Below are 16746 nucleotides of genomic sequence, written 5' to 3'. Positions count from 1 at the left end.
TATTTTCTTCTAAGCAGGTCCTGCGAAACTGCTTGAAATGAGATGCCTTTTCCTGGCTGGACTGTTTCTGACATTGAGAATGGAAGCTGTAGAATGAGTCGGTGATCGGAAGGAGCATTTATTTTCAGTCACCAGAAAGCCTGCAACGGTTGATTTGAAACTGACCTTGCAGCAGTGGAGTAGAGCTGCAGCCGCCTCTCTCGGGGCAATTGTTCCTTGTTCCGTCCTCGGCAGTGTCGTGTCTTCTGTGACAATGATTTCTCTGTGGGGGTAGAAGGACTTTGTGGAAATTGTGACATCTAACAAAGACAAGTTTGCTTGTGGAAGGACAGCTGTGTGTGACAGCCAGAACTGTTCAAATGGAATTGGATCTTGGGATGTTTTTATCAGCTGTTCCACAGTTTCATTATTGAGGTTTCGATGCTTAGAAGAATTTTATTGTTAGGAAAAGAAAAAAAAACAACTTTTGTTTTAGCATTATCTTAAACATCTCAGGGTGCTTAAATCTGAAAAATGAAGTGTAAAGGGAGGATGGAATGTCCTTTTTTAAATCCTAATACACCAGCAGTAGCACCCCCAAGTTTGTGAGGGTGTGTGGAACAGGTGAAAGTATTTCCTCTATGGTCCTCATTACGATACCTGCAGTCTGGTTCCATAAATACTGTTGCTGGTATTTTTTTGTTTGTTTTTGCTTCTTCAAACGGATCGAATGAGTCGAGTTTGTATTGTTGTTTTGGAGGAGGAGGAAGATGATTCTCCCACATTTATTTCCAAATTACCTCAGGAAAATGTATCCTTACATCCATCACCCACTGGAAATGTGCTGGTAAGGCATATTGTTTGCTGGCGTATTTCCAGCTTGTATAATACTGTTGCAAATACCATATATCAACATGAATATACTTGATGCTGAAACAGGACAGAGTGGTAAAAACTGCTTATACTAAAGAGAGTAAAAGCTGAAACTTAGCTGTAGAGTTAATATTTACAAAGGCTCATTCTTATTCTTTATTCTTGTATAATAGCAAAGGGTTTTTAGAATGCTTGGTAGAAACTATGTTTGAATTAAATGCTTGGGTTTTTTCTGCTCCACTCCTTATTTCTTAATGGTGCATTTAGGCAATACCACTTTAGAAACTGGTGTAATCATTGTATTGCAATAATGTACTGTGTTCATTTTGAGAGCTGACACATAGCATATATCAAGCAAGAGCAATTCAGAACAAAATAAAAAAATAGCATGTTATAATTGTGACACAAGTTGCCACTTTCTGGAAATGATCGACAGTGGAGACTGTGGTTTTATTACTGTATTTTGTCAAGTGACTCACTTAAATCTTGCTGGTATACCTCAGCAGCTTTTCTTACTAAGAAATCCTGCTATATTTAGTAATAGATGTGTGCGAGTGTGAATTTGTTACCATACTTAATCTGATGGACCTTGCTTTCCCACTCTGTTTAAACAGGTGAAAAATTTCTGGTAACTTTAGTCACTTGCTAATGTAAAAGTGATTTCTTTGCTTATATTGTATAGAATTTTCAGCATGTAGCAAGAGCCCTACCTTTATGATGAGGAGTTTATTTCTCGAATCTTACAAGCTAGTCTTGTGGGCCCTTTTTTATGTTTCATTGACTTTAGAGTATGTTCATATGTTTGAGGTTTTTAGAACTTGGAGTTTCTTCAGTTCTCAATACTACTAATGGTTTAATTATTTCACTGGCTGGGATTTATTTTCTGATCATCTTGTGTTATGTATCACTAAAAATTAAAATGGGGTTATATTCTAAGATGTGGTTTGTTTTTTTTTTTTTTTTTGTTTCAGCCGCCGTTGGTTCAAGCTATATTTAATGGAGATCCTGATGAAGTTCGAGCACTGATATTTAAGAAAGAAGATGTTAATTTCCAGGTAAAACCAAATATCATTAGCTTTGAATACATATTGTTTTGACAGAGCTTTCTGCTGTACAGATGGCTTTAAAACATTGCTAATTGATGAGCTGTAAATAGCATTGCTTTTATGTAATAGACCAAGTAAAGCCTATACATACACTTAATACTAGAAAGGAGTAATGTGGATTTGTTAGATTCCTTCTAAATGTTAGTTGTGCAGTGCTTGGTTAACTAAAAAGTTTGCTTATGCAGTTGCACCAGACTTTTTAGAAAGTTAGGTAAGGTGTGTCATATTATGTGGACTTTTTAAATATAGCATATGCAGTAGAAAATTATAAGAACATAGTCTTGGATTCAGTAGATGGGTTTAATACTGGATTTTAACAGAGGGAGCTTAGTTATTATATTAAGTAAAAAAAAAAGAGAAATTGTGTTTATGTATCCTGTTTGCCGTGCTACAAACCCAGACACTGCAGACTTGAAAACTGTACTGAAATGAAATTGAGTTCCATTGGCTGAAACTCTAGATTTGAACAGCATGCAGTTACTGCATTTGCTTTCTATTAAAACTCTAGTGTGCATGTTTGACACTGTGCAAGATAGTGCAGCATCAGTGCTTCACATTGGTTGGAAATTGCTTCCATAGTAGACTGACGTAAACCATTTAGGGCTTAACGTTACTGAAATGAATGTAGCTATATCTCCTCCAAATGCACCAGAACAAGAGTGATGCTAAAAATTTTAGCAAAGGGGAACATATGGGTCCTACATAGTGGCCAGTGTAAGACCATGATAATTGTTTGCATTTTCTTCTTATGATTCTTGAGAATCATAAACCAAAAGCAAATATTTTCTTCGGTATGTGTGTTTTGACATTTAAATGCATTCTGCAGAACTTATGCTTCAGCTGCCATTTATCAGATACAAGGGAGCCTTGAAGAGCTTGAGCAGGGCTCTGTATAACTGTCAAATCTGAAGTTTTGCTTGATAAGGTTGAACATTTTTCCTCTCTTTTTTCAGTAGTTTGGCATGTTCCATGCAAGACTGCATGGCATGATGGATTATATAGTATCAGAAGACTTAATCTTCTGTTTAGTTGTAAGAGCATTAGCTTTGTATCCTTCCAGTCTCTTCATGTGTATGCACTGGTCACATTGCTGCTTTCATTTTTTAAAGCTGATTAGTCTGTATTGTTTCATTTATATCCCTTCATGTGTAACTCAGGTTTAGCCTTCATAGCTATAGTGCTTGTAAACAAAACTAGGTTAGTATCTTTCAGCTTTTCTTCATTATCTATTACAAAAGCCTCTGCTAGATTTCAATATGTCGGTAGCAGTGGCTTGATTTTGGTTTTTTTTGTTCAAGTTTTGTCAAACAGTTGCCCATAAATAGGAGTTCAACAGATATGCTTAAATAGCAAAGTATGTAATTGTTTGTCTTTGAAGAGGGTTATTTCAGACTGACAGGTAATTATGGTAAAGAAGAATGCTGTAGGCAGAATATTCATACTGTCTTTTTTATTTATTCTTTTTAATCCTTTCTGTGGATAAATCTCCCTTTGACATAATGTGTCTGCATTTTAGGGTAGTAACACCCAAGGTGTCTTTAGAATCATCCAGAACAAATTTGCCATTTTTTCACAGCTGCCTTCTTCAGCACAGGCAGATGCTTATCATTCCTTCCTACCATGGCATTCCTAGTGCTATTCTAGTATTTAATATTACATTCATTTATATCCCTTAAAACACTGTTGGGACTAAACAAGTTTATGAATTCTCCCATTCTTTGGTAGGAATTAAGTAAACCATGTCGTGGTTTCTTTGTGTCTCTGTCTGTGTGTTTCACTCTTCTCCTTGGGTTTTTTGTGCACTTGACTGGAGAGAATATATCCCTAGGCAGTCCAGATCCAAAGTTGTCTCCTTAGTTATGTTTTAAGTATATGTGGACGGAAGGAGGGAAAAAGTGAGGAAAATAAAGTGGTTATGGGTATTTCCTGATCAAGAGAAGGATTGTGGTAAACTGTTTTGATCGTTGTGTACGTTGGATTTTTTTCTCATTCACTATCCAAGTACTTCAGTAAGATTGTTTGAATTCCAGAGTTATTGCCTCCAGTTCTTCTGCAGTCATTTCCCCCTCTCAAGAGCAACTAATTATTTTGCAGTTTGTGCTCTCATCGCTGAGATTCTTCCCTTCCTCTGAGCAGAGGTTGGACTCTACAACTAGAGACTTGGCAGGGTTCTGTAAATTAATTTTGCCCAGAAGCGAAGGGAAGATAGAGCTGTTGTAGGTCTTTGTTGTGACAGTGACATTCATCTAAGAAAGTTGTTAGTGTCTTGCTGAAATGTGGGTGGTGATTTTCCTTCTGTTAGCATCCAGCTTCCTTTACTTTTTCACTTTTGTAATTCCAATTGGCTCAATGCTTTTTTTTAAAGCTATGTGAACTGAGTCTATGTATTTGGCTTCCCAGAGCTAGACTGTGGCATCTGTTTTATCTTGGTGCTATCCAAAGAATGCACCCAGGTGGGGCTGGGCTGTTGATGTTGAGCATTATTCCTGAAACAAATGATGTCTGCTACTAGAGCCATAGTGCTGTATTTGAAAAGATTCTAAGATAGGTTGGCCTTTCATAATGTGAATTGCTGTGAGCAACCACATGATTATCTACTGGTAGCAAATGGACTTTTTCAGGGAGAAGACTGTTCTCTGTTCATGCTGTACCAGCCTTCTTGAGTCACAAGCTCAGTCTAGATTTAGAAAGTATGTATTGTATTCTACAATTGTAATCTTTTGTGAAGAAAGAGCAAATTGAATGTGTCCCCTAGGTGCTTAAACTGTGATTGAAAACAGTTTACCTTCTTGGCATGTTAGAAATGCCTGTCTTTGGTAGACAAAACTGGCTTATGGGAATTTTGATCAAATGTATTGTTTGGAAGGTGAACTCCCTTAAGGCTCCAATTAATGGAAGAAATGGAGGGGAATGGGTTGCTTCTCCCTTCTCTTCTCCAAGAAAGCATGAGAAGACTGTAGCTGCTTGTTTTGTGAATCAGGATTAAATCACAGGCATCACACGTGTCAAGCCTGATACAGTTCTGTTCTACACATGGCTCTGGCTATGTTCTTTGTGTGTATAGATGTTTCTGGGTTCCATCCTGAGCTTTTCAGACTTGTCAGAACTGACACATTGAATATCTTCTTAGTTACCATTTCCTGCTCTTGATGATTAGATTAGCTTGGTGTTTGAATAGGATATACTTGCCAGCAGTTAGCTATAGCTAACTAAATGATTGCAGCATTGCCTTTTGTAAATCAGGAGTTAGTCTGTAAGATTTGGAGCCGTATTGCTGTTGTGAACTGTGCCATCTGTAAACAAACCTTTTATGATATGTATTCAGTTTGAAAGATGATGACAATGGTATATTTCATCTGAGGTATTTGTTAAAAGTATAATTCTCTGGGGGGAATACTAGTTCACTGTCAAAAATTATTTAAAGGGTAGAGCTTCGGCTATTGAAATGATCGTTCAAAATGAGGACAGTTCTTCCTACCACTAGACCTGTTGGAGTAATACTTCTTGCAGTGAAAAATGGTACTTCAAGTAACCCAATATGCAGTTTCTCTAACCCAGTTGTGTTTGATCTTAGCTGAGGGGATGAACACCTGATTCTCCTGTTCAGGACATGACGTGGCATCAAACATTTACAAAACAAAGAGTTCCAACCTCCTACACCTGACTTACTCTTTACTAGTGCTCTTAACATGAGAGCATCCTTCTTATGAGGAGAGACTGAGGGAGCTGGGGCTCTTCAGCTTGGAGAGGAAGAGTCTAAGGGGTGGTCTCATTCATGTTTATAAAGATGTAGAGGGTGAGTGCCCAAAGGATGGAGTCAGGCTCTGCTTGGTGATGCCCAATGACAGGACAAGGGCCAGTGGGTGGAAGTTGAGGTATAGGAAATTCCATGGAAACAGGAGGAAAAATTTTTTTCACTGTGAGGGTGATGGAACACTGGAACAGGCTGCCCAGGGGGGTTGTGGAGTCTCCCTCTCTGGAGATATTCAAGACCTGCCTGGATGTGTTCCTGTGTGATCTGGTCTAGGCGATCCTGCTCTGGCAGGGGGGTTGGACTGGATGAGCTTTCAAGGTCCCTCCCAGCTCCTAACATTCTGTGATTCTGGGCAGCTAGTGTTAGTGTGCCCCTTGGTCTCCTCACACAAAAGACAAACAAACACTCTTTTTGGAGGAATCTCAAAACCACAGAGATCTTTCCCCATATTCAAAAGTGCTCATTAGCCTTCTGTAAAATGCTGATACTGTCTTAAGAGTCATGTTAGTGTAAGAAATTGCTGGTTGGGGCAACTGATGAAGTCACTCATAGCAGGTTAATGCATGGTGCTTTTTAAGTAGTGTTTCATCTGCAGTACCACGTTTTGGTGTTTTTGAGGGGGCTCAGGGAGGCTGTTTTTAACAGGGAGTGGAGATAGTTTTGGAAACAGCAGGCAAAACTTTGACAGTTTTGCATGGCTATTTGCATGGTCCAGAAAAAAGCAATGAAAGGGAATGCAGGTGTGTCCAAAGCATACTGTTTCCTCTCCAGACCTACTATGACCATTGATCAGAAGAGCTGTGGTGTTTCCTAATGGTTTGTGACTCAGTCCACCCAGGGTCTGCTTTCAGGGAAATAATTTTCCGGGCCAATCCATCCGTAACACCTCTTGTCACTACTTTAAGCTTCTGGCAATCAGAGCAAAGCTGCTGTGTGGCTTTTGTATATAAACTGGCGAGAACAAGTAGTAGTTAAAAGCTAGCAGAATATAGCAAAGGCCAGGCAGGAATTGTGCACAGTTTTTAACTCTTCAAGCTGTGATTCTGAAGGGAGGTGAGAGATTGTGGGTTTACTAGCTAGTCGGTGTCCCAGGCATACACTGGACCCAGCACTGGTAATGTTTTGTCAGATTCCTGCAGGCAACGTAGACTACTGGCACAAAAGTCTTTTATTGTTGACAGCTGGAGTTGGCAACAAAAACTTGCACTCATGGTTTTAGTACTGTGGAGCAGCATCTTACGGTATTCTTTGGCAGGACAGACTGTGCAGGCAAGTGCTCTTAACTTCTGGTTTGCTGATTTGAATGTGCAGGAAGAATTAAAAAGGCATCCAGAAAATTATAACACATTCTGAAGAGCACAATTTATCTTTTTAGTTTCTGTCTTACTAGGTATGAATTTTTCCTGATCACTGCTAGAGAGTTGCAATTTCGTGTACACTCTTCTTATGTAAAAATGTGAGTCCCTTTTTTTTTAAAAAAAATGAATCTTTTGCTATTTTCCAACTTAAGCATTTAATTAGTGAAAAATGATTACTTTTGATTTATTAATAAAATGCATAGAAATATTTACATGTTTCCTGCTATTGAGAATGCCTTTTTTTCCTAAGATTTAGAATGAGGACAGATTGTAGTTTCCAATCTTTTATAATGTGCTAATTATAGCTACTGTGATACCTTAGATTTTATTGATCACTACTGCTTGCTGACTTTCCTAATTATTTATGTATTTACTCTGTTCAGAATTCTATTCTATTACATAACACCCTGTTCAACTCTGGAATTGTTTGTTATTGTGTGGGTTTTTTCTGGAAAGGTTTCTTCGTGGTTGAACATTGTTTGAATTTCCAGTGTAGTAGATCTGGAAGATTAAATTCAAGTTGTGAGTTTGAAAAGATGGGAGGATGGGAACATAGGATGAGTGATAGCATAAATTTTGGTGCTGGTTATTTTCATTCAGTTGCATCCTTTGAATTATTAAGCCCAGTGACTCAAACTGAGTTTTCCTGCAAATAAGAACTGTAAATGGAAGACACAAATGTATATGTCTGTGCCTATATGTATAAAATCCATGGGTCAGCAATGTGCTCTTGTGGCCAAGAGGGCCGATGGAATCCTGGGGTGCATTAAGAGGAGTGTGTCCAGCAGAACCAGGGAGATTTTCCTCCTCCTCTACCCTGCCCTGGTGAGACCTCACCTGGAATATTGCATCCAGTTTTGGGCTCCCCAGTGCAAGAGGGACAGGGATCTAGTGGAGAGAGTCCCAACGGAGAGCTATGAGAATGATGAAGGGACTGGAGCACTGCCCTATGAGGAGAGGCTGAGACCTGGGGCTGTTTAATCTGGAGAAGACTGAGAGGGGATTTAATAAATGTTGCTAAATATCTGAGGGCTGGGAGTCAAGAGGGAGGGGACAGGCTCTGCTCAGTTGCACCCTGAGATAGGACAAGGGGCAATGGATAGAAACTATAGCACAGGAGGTTCCACCTCAACATGAGGAGGAACTTCTTCACTGGGAGAGTCCCAGAGCACTGGAACAGGCTGCCCAGAGAGGTTGTGGAGTCTCCTTCTCTGGAGACTTTCAAGCCCCATCTGGATGCATTCCTGTGTGACCTGTGCTGGATTTCATGGTCCTGCTGTGGCAGGGGGTTGGACTTGATGATCTCCAGAGGTCCCTTCCAACCCCTAACATCCTGTGAGTCTGGGATTAAGCCCAGTGATTCAAACTGAGTTTTCCTGCACATAAGAATTGTATGTTGGGCACACATATGTATATGTCTGTGCTTATACACATATACACAGTCATACGAGCTATTTGTGTGTGTGTATATGTGTGTTTTTGGGGGGCTGGGGGGGGAGGAGATTGGGGAGGGGGGTTTGTTTTGTTTAGTTTAAAAAAAAGTTAGCTTATCTAAGGCTGATAACAGTAAGCACATAATGAATTGACAGTGAGGACAGTCCTGTATGAGCAGCTGTTAATAATGAGACTCCCTCTTGTAAAAAAGCACTGCTGAGAAATGTAGGCCTTGAGTTAGGGCTGCAGCTTCTGTCTGGCAACATCTGCCTGGAACTGAGCTTCAGCTGCTGGAGCAGAGAGTCTGAGAAATCTTCTATTGGGCAAGCAAGACCTCGTAGTGAGCAGATGACATCAGGATGGGCTTAAATCACTAAACAAGCTGAGTGTGCCTTTGCATGCCTCTGCTGCTAATTGCTCATTGAAGAATTTTTATTTTTTAAGTAATAGTTATGCCCATCTCTTTACTTTGATCTCTACTGAGAATTGAAAGAGGTTTTGTAAATAGAGATATTTTATATAGCTAATGGCTTTAATTTGGTATGATTTTGTGAGAGGTCTATGTAAATATTTTTTATACAAATGGGAGGAAAGAAGATAGTATATAGTTTAGAAAACAGTATATAGTTTCAAACACCAATGGGAGCACTCATCTTCTTTATCCTCTTTGCCCACACACTCCTAATAAAGTACAGCTGTAGAAAAAGATCAAGATGCTTCTTTCCCCTTAAACTGTGGCATGAACCTCTGTCCATCGTGCATATTGATGTACTGGATTTCTTTCTGCTTCTAGTCTCTCTACTAAATGTAATGTTTCCACCACTAATGGGAACCCCCATATCCTCTGTGACTAGCCTGATGAAGTGAGTCATGAGACCCTCCTGCTTTATAGAACTATTCACTTCATTGAAATTTTTTTACATCTGAAGAACAGCTGGAAAATTCTGAGAAGAATCCTATTTTGGAGGATCTGCCTGCTCAGAGCTCAGCTCCACGCATCAGTTTTAATGTGATGCTGAAGTATCTTGCGTGAGAAAGGTCAAGGAGTTGGGTTTAGGCAGGGCATTATGTGACTAGCATGGGCAAATGTGTACCATGTTTATTAACAAGATATACAAAGTTAGCTTGTAAAACATCTGAACATGCTGAAGTTTTCATGAGGTGTTTTTAAGAGAGTCAAGCTCAGCACTACCATATGGGAATGTCCAAGGGTTATTTTGATAGAAAATTAAGTTAGGTCTTAAACATGAATATTCATGGTATATATCTGGAGAGATTTTGCTGCAGGGAAGCTTTTTCTATAGGAAAGCTTCTTCTAATTCTAAAGTATCTGATACTCTGAAGTCTCTGGAATTTTCCTAGGCATCAGTCTAAAACTATAACAATAATCCATGGATCTGAAGCTTGACTGATTCCAGAAATGGAGAACTTTCTTCTGAGTGTTGTGGAAAGTCACTGCAAGTTGTATATTGTAAAGTGTATCCACCAGCTACTCAGAGAAGATTTAAATTTATATTGTAGCAGTTACTTAACTTACAAGTTGTGGATTATTCTGTTCATTAGTGCAGAATGTTCTTCAAGCATGCCATGTGTAATAGGTATCAGCTATCTTACTTCCTTTACAGCCATTTAGAGGGAATCATAGTTTTCAGCCTTAATGTAAAGTGTGTCCAAATGATATTGTGTTCTTTTGGTGTGGAGACAGATTCAGTATGTTTTCAATGCAAATCTATATAATTAGACATTTTTCTTCAGAATCAAAACTCCTAAAGGGAGAACCTTGCCAGTCCAGAGATGAGTAATTCCTTGCTTCATCTTGATAATACTGTATTTAGCCTGTGCAAATGAGATTTTCAGATATATCGAGTTATCACTCTTATTAGAGTGATACAAACAGGCTTTCAACAGAGTTGTGGAGTAATGTGATTAACATGAGCAGATTGCTGCTTAATACAGTGGATTCTGTGGATGGTAGCTCTCAAACATTTACCACTGCAAAGGGGTAGGACTAACTGGAAAGAAAGTGCTTACATGTTGTGGTACAGTCTTGTACAGGTAAATGAGAGAGATTGTTTAAAGACATAGCATGAGTGTGCTGGTAAGGCTGATGTATCCTCCTCCTCATCAGGTCTGGTAAGCTTTCCTAGTACTATGGTGCTACAGTTACACTGTTTGCTAAACTGGGCGGACAAGGTTTGTTGTCTGCATGGCAGTGCTTTTACTGAATTGGCTGTACACTAACTGTATTCTGCAGTAACTGGGGATTTGACAGATAGCTTTTGGTTCAGTCATTGTTAGGTCTTTAACGTTGACATAGAGAACCATGAGTAATTTCATCAAATATAAATGTTTCAGGAACTCTCTGTTTGAGTCTCCCGTGTGATTCTTAGTGATAATGATTTTGTAGATCATGCCTGATTTGCCATACTACTCTTAGTGATTATAGCTTAAGATTTGTAGCCTTCAAAGCGTAACTGAAGTTCTGCATTTCCTGTTGCTTTTACAAAACAGGCTAGAGGCAAGGTCTTGAGTAGTTAGAGCTTACTGGGGTTACTGCTGGCAGTTGCTCTGTCTGTCATGCGAAGGATTGGTATTTGAGAACAGAGCATCTGAACTGCAAGAGCAGAGAGAGGAGGATAAAAGCTCAGTAGACTTAATGTGCATTAACTTCCAGCATTGACACAGTGCTGGTGATTATAAGATAGGATCTGAATTTACTGATTATTTGCAGTAACTTTCTGGGTAGAAACTTCTGATGCATGTGCAACATACCTTTGAACAAGACAAATTTCTCCACTTCTCAAGTGCCTAAAGCTGTCTTAACTATTTACTATGGAACATCTAATTGCACTGTCAGTAAACACCATCATTTCCTTCAACCAGTTTGGCCCTTGTGCATAGGTTCTATGCAAGGTAGATGCACCTTTTAAGTTCCTTAAATCTGCTCTGATGTAAATCAATACTGGGAAAAGAAAATATTTCTCCTTTGTTTGCTATATGCTGTGTGGAGGGCTATTCCATAAATACCCAAGGAGGAGGGCTCTCGTTGACTGTCAGTAGATGGCTGTAGGGCCTGGAGAGGCTCATAGTGGTCAGATCTGAGGGCAACGAGGGATCTCTGAGTCCTTGGTGAAGAGTATGCCTCAGAAGTTCAGATACCATGTCTATCTGGGATGTTAATTTTGAGTGTTTGAATTTTCTCCAGCCTATGTCAGCCTGTACCTTTCCATCTCCAAAACCAGTGAAATTCTGTTCTCTTTTTCAGTCTTTATTAATGTTCTACTTTTATCATCATCCTTCCTAATTTACATTCAGTTTTTGGTGGCATGAAGTACTGGTTATATACATCTGCATATATGTAATTATGGTCATTTAGAAATAAATGACATAGTGCTGACTTTCTCAAAGGAGTGCAGATGTCTTGCTTTAGTTGCTGCTAGCCTTTCCTATATCTTCTAAGCTTATACCCAATCTAGTTAGCCTAAGGAATAGTACAAGTGAAGTACTTTCATCCTAAGGTTACCAGCACTTTTGGAGGAGTTTTGGTCCTTGTAACAGAGGCTTTCTGTTGTATTTCTTTGTGACTGAAGTGGGGATTTTTCGTCTTCTATTGCAGACATTTATTGTTCTGTGGAGGGTGTTTTTGACTCATTCTTCAGACTATATAAATTCTGTGGGATTTTTTTTTTCCTAATAATTTGTCTCTGTATTAACATAGATTGTGCTGTATGCTGCTTTGAATCAGATGTCCAGAGTAGTGTAAGGTTCTCTTAACAGCAAGAATTTGCAAGTTGCAACTGGGTGCCCTGACTTTATGAAGCTATTTAATGTGCACGAGAAAACTGTTTTAGCTGGCTAAAATTGAACACACAATCTGAAAACCACATCTTTTCCAGTCAAGATGATGCAGTTAGTGAGACAAATACCTGATTTACCTCAGACACCTACAGGTCTGTCATTCTGGTGCTGGCCTTTGCAGTGAAACAGGCAGACTCCCCCCATCCCCCAGCTGTTCTGAACAAAAGTGTCATTGGCCTGAATGTAATGTGGTAGATTTAAACTGGCATGGAAGATGTGCATACCTTACCTAGTGTGGTGTGATCTTTCACTGCAGCATAAACAGAGCCTGTATTGTACTGTTCTCTCTCTTGGCATATTTTCTTCTTTGTGTCCTCAAACATTACAGCTAGATGACAGGAGTAAGAGGAGGCAGTCATTGTCCCTTGTTCACCCTGCTGTGAGCACACACTGCATTATGTAATGTGCTCCACGTCACTGTGCTCTCATTATGGAAAATCCTTTGTTTACACACAGTGCTTTATTTCCCCCCCCCCCCCCAAAAAAAGCAGTTTCAGAGTTATTTTTCCTACCAGCAACTGTATTCCAATTAAAAGCTGGAAAATTTTTTTTCTGCAACACGTAGCAGGTGAATGTTTACAAATCATATACTTGGCATTTGGGAAGAGGAAAGGCAAGGGAGAGTAATTATTAATTAGATACTGTATCTGTTGTTTAGGTTTTTTAATAGAATATAGTTTTGAATGCTGCAGGAGTTTGTAGTTTGTGAATGGGTATTTTCTAATTTTAATAGTGGAGGGGTTTTGCTGTCTCTCCACCTCTCAGCCTCTGTAGTATATTAACAGATAGTCTTGGCCCTAAAAGTTGCTCCATTTTAATTCCTGGTTTAAAGGTAGGAAGGAAAATATATTCCAAATGTCTCAGCTGTACTGTGAGATCATGTTGCTCATATCAAAGGATAGAGAAAAGCTCTTTATTTATTCCATGTATTGGGCAAGGATTCAGTAGTCTTTATAAGTAGTAAATGGGACCAAATTCTTGATGTTGTAACTTGAAGTGAAAAGGGGCAGCTCACAAAACCTCAGTTATTCAGGTCCTATCTGATACCCAGATGGGTGCTTGAGTTCATTCACAAGGAATCTTAGGCTTTGTAATTTGAGCAAATGAAGTTATGTAGACATTTTTACAGAACAGAAGCCTAGGTTCAGCTTTTCTTAAAAGCTTTGCTGCCTTCTGTGCATGAGTTTGAAAACCTGACCGGTGAGAATTAGAACAGTGACAGCAGCATTACAAAACTTGCATGGACTGCAAAGGGTTACAGGGCACAAGATAATCATATTTCTGAAAAGCACCCTAATTTAGCACTTTCAGAAGAAAAAAAAAAAAGGTGTTTTTGAGGTGAACTTGTCCCTGAAATCCTTGACTACAAATCAAAAATGTCTTCTTCAGTTGTGAGAAATAAGGATGTAATATCTACCAGAATATCTTAAGCCCTCTTGTCTTTATACATTGTATTACTGATAATTTTTGACCTTTGAGAGTAACATAACTGTTAGTGAAAGTAGGAAATTTAACTTCCTTCTCTCTTGACTTAGGCAGACAAAAATAATGGCCTTCCAGAAACCAAATGAAAAACAAAGCACTCTGTATCCTGTTTTCTTAGTAAAACAGAATATTTCTGAAGATGTATCATATTTCTGAGGGTGATCAGAGGGCTGGAGCACCTCTCCTATGAGGACAGACTGAGAGAGTTGGGGCTGTTCAGTCTGGAGAAGGGAAGGCTCCGAGGTGACCTTCGTGTGGCCTTCCGGGATCTGAAGGGGACTGCAAGAAAGCTGGGGAGGGACCTCTTAGGGTGTCAGGGAGTGATAGGACTAGGGGGAATGGAACAAAGCTGGAAGTGGGGAGATTCAGACTGAATGTAAGGAAGAAGTTCTTCCCCATGAGAGTGGTGAGACCCTGGAATGGGTTGTCTAGGGAGGTGGTTGAGGCCCCATCCCTGGAGGTGTTTGCAGCCAGGCTGGATGAGGCTCTGGCCAGCCTGATGTAGTGTGAGGTGTCCCTGGCCGTGGCAGGGGGGTTGGAACTGGATGATCCTTGTGGTCCCTTCCAACCCTGACTGATTCTATGATTCTAATACTTCTCTAGGCATTTTTCTGCTGTGCATATCTTGTATGTAAGACTTCCAAATACACTCAGTGTTTCATGTTGGGAAAGACATGTGACTGCCTGGGATATTCTGATAAATAGCCAGAAAAGGAAGTGTTATGGGTTGGACTGGCCCCTCCCAATAGCTTGGTTTAGGGCCTGCTCAACAGAGCAAACTCACCACACTCAGAATTTGGAAGTAAAATATGGAGTTGTATTTATGAAAGGAAATACCTATAAAATTGTAAAAGGTAATGAACGTGTAGAAAGTGTATTTACATAGCTATCTATATATATATATGCACATCTTAACAACAGCCCAACCCCCCCTGCACCCCAATTCAGCTCTTCTATCCCTTCCTGGGGACAAAAGGGCCCCAGGCAGCTGTACAACCACATGCACTCCCTCTCCACCTGCCCTGTACCGTAGAGAATCCAAAATAGAGAAGCCCAAGGTCAGAGGGATAACAGCGTAGCCCAAAACCCAAAGCAGAGCAGCAAGAGAGAGCTGCCAAGAAAAATAGCAGACTTCTACTGCAAAATGGAAGCTGTTCTTCAGGCCAGTTGAGTGGAGATGGACTTAGCATTCTTGTAATGTGAACTCTGAGGAGTCCACCATTCTCCTGCTGTCCAAAACCTCTGGAAACTTCTGTTTACAACTAAAATTGTAGTTCTAAACTGTAACAAGAGGGGACAACTGTTCTGTTACAAAATGCATTATACTTCATCACCTCTATTACAGACTCCAAACCTCCAGTTTGGGATGTCTGTGATGCTTACTTCTTTCCCCCTAAAACTTTCATCATGGCAGATGCCTTACTGTCCCAGGGAGGGAGGTTTCCTGACCAGTGTTAATTCTGTTGTTCTTGCTATTCATTTCTCATTGTGGAAACATGGATGTAGCTTGAAAGTTTTCATAGCCCAAATTCTTAGCCTTTTGTCACTGCTGTGGTAATGACAAAGCCAGGATAGAGCAGATTGTCCATTTTGGTAGTTTTTAAATGCCACTCCGAGTGTGGATTATTCCCACTTTTGCCTAGTCACCCAGACTCAAGTTAGCTTCCTGTGCTGGTTCTGAAGTATGCCTATATGCAGAACCTGAACAACTCTGTGGTTTGTTATTTGCAGCTATTGAGCATTTGATTTTTGACTTGGAAAATCAAATTTTGTAGAGTTAGTGTCTCCTTTGCAATTAGGTAGTTAACAATCTTCTGACATCCTAAAAGTACTGTGCTTGCTGGTTGCTTGTGTCTCAATGTGTGTAAACCCACTGAAAATTACCTCCTTATGGGGTTTTTAATTTATTTATTTTCTTGTGGCAATTCAGAAAATTGTGAGCATGTGCTCTCAAGAAACGTGCATACTTAGAGCGAAATTCATATGCTTATATTAACTCTTGGTCTTCCCTAAACTACAGAAACACAGAATCAACCAGGTTGGAGGAGACCTCCAAGATGATCAAGTCTACCCAATCACCCAACCCTATCTAATCAACCCTATCTAGACCATGGCACTAAGAGGCTTCATTTAAACACCTCCAGGGATGGTGACCCCACCACCTCTCTGGCAGCCCATTCCAATGGCCAATCTCTCTTTCTGGGAAGAACTTCTTTCTAAGATCAAGCCTAAACTTCCCCCTGCACAGCTTGAGACTGTGTCCTTGTCTTCTGTTGCTGGTTGCCTGGAAGAGAGCAATCCCCACCTGGCTACAACCTCCCTTCAGGTAGTTGTAGACAGCAATAAGGTCTTCTCTGAGCGTCTTCTTCTCCAGGCTGAACACCCCCAGCTCCCTCAGCCTCTCCTCACAAGGCTGTGCTCCAGACCCCTCACCAGCTTGGTTGCCCTTCACTGGACATGTTCCAGCAACTCAACATCTTTCTTGAATCTTGTGACCTTTTTTCAGGCTGCTTTATAGTTCTCTTCTGACTTGCCTTTTTATTTTCTACTTTATTCCTACCACTGCCATCTAATTTATTATGTTTTTAAGATCTCCACAAGCTATAGTGACACTCAGAAGTTAATGATTTAGTGGTTTCATCCCCAGTCTGACAGGTTTTATTATTATCTGGAATCAAGTCGAAGAGCATCACACCAAAAATCTTAACTAGAAACAACACTGGGGTTTGAGAGATTATGGCTGAAGTGACCCTTGTTGCTGAGAACACTTCTTCTACAAGACAGTATCTCTAGAGTCATTGGTTACTGCTGTTGTAATGAGCAAGAGGGCCAAGATTACTCCGAGGTTTTGCACTGTCCTAATAAATGGTATGAAAAGAACACATCCTGAAATGTGATG

At 39.9% G+C, this 16746-nt stretch overlaps 1 protein-coding gene across 2 annotated transcripts in view; it reads left to right on the top strand.

Moving 5' to 3' along the window:
* Positions 1-709: 709 nt before the first annotated feature.
* Positions 710-16746, top strand: part of ANKRD28 (ankyrin repeat domain 28) — an 80709-nt gene continuing 64672 nt past the window's right edge. Inside the window, exons 1-2 of one of the 2 annotated variants that reach the window (XM_054384987.1) lie at positions 710-826; positions 1824-1907. In XM_054384987.1, coding sequence (XP_054240962.1) covers positions 710-826; positions 1824-1907 — 201 coding nt within the window. Of the gene's footprint in view, positions 839-1823; positions 1908-16746 lie in introns of both variants that reach the window. The other variant, XM_054384986.1, reaches the window with a different exon arrangement.

This window comes from Indicator indicator, chromosome 11 (genome assembly GCF_027791375.1).
Source record: "Indicator indicator isolate 239-I01 chromosome 11, UM_Iind_1.1, whole genome shotgun sequence".
Taxonomy (NCBI): Eukaryota; Metazoa; Chordata; class Aves; order Piciformes; family Indicatoridae; genus Indicator; species Indicator indicator.
The sequence above is the reverse complement of the archived record's forward strand: the minus strand, read 5'-3'. Positions and strand labels throughout refer to the sequence as shown.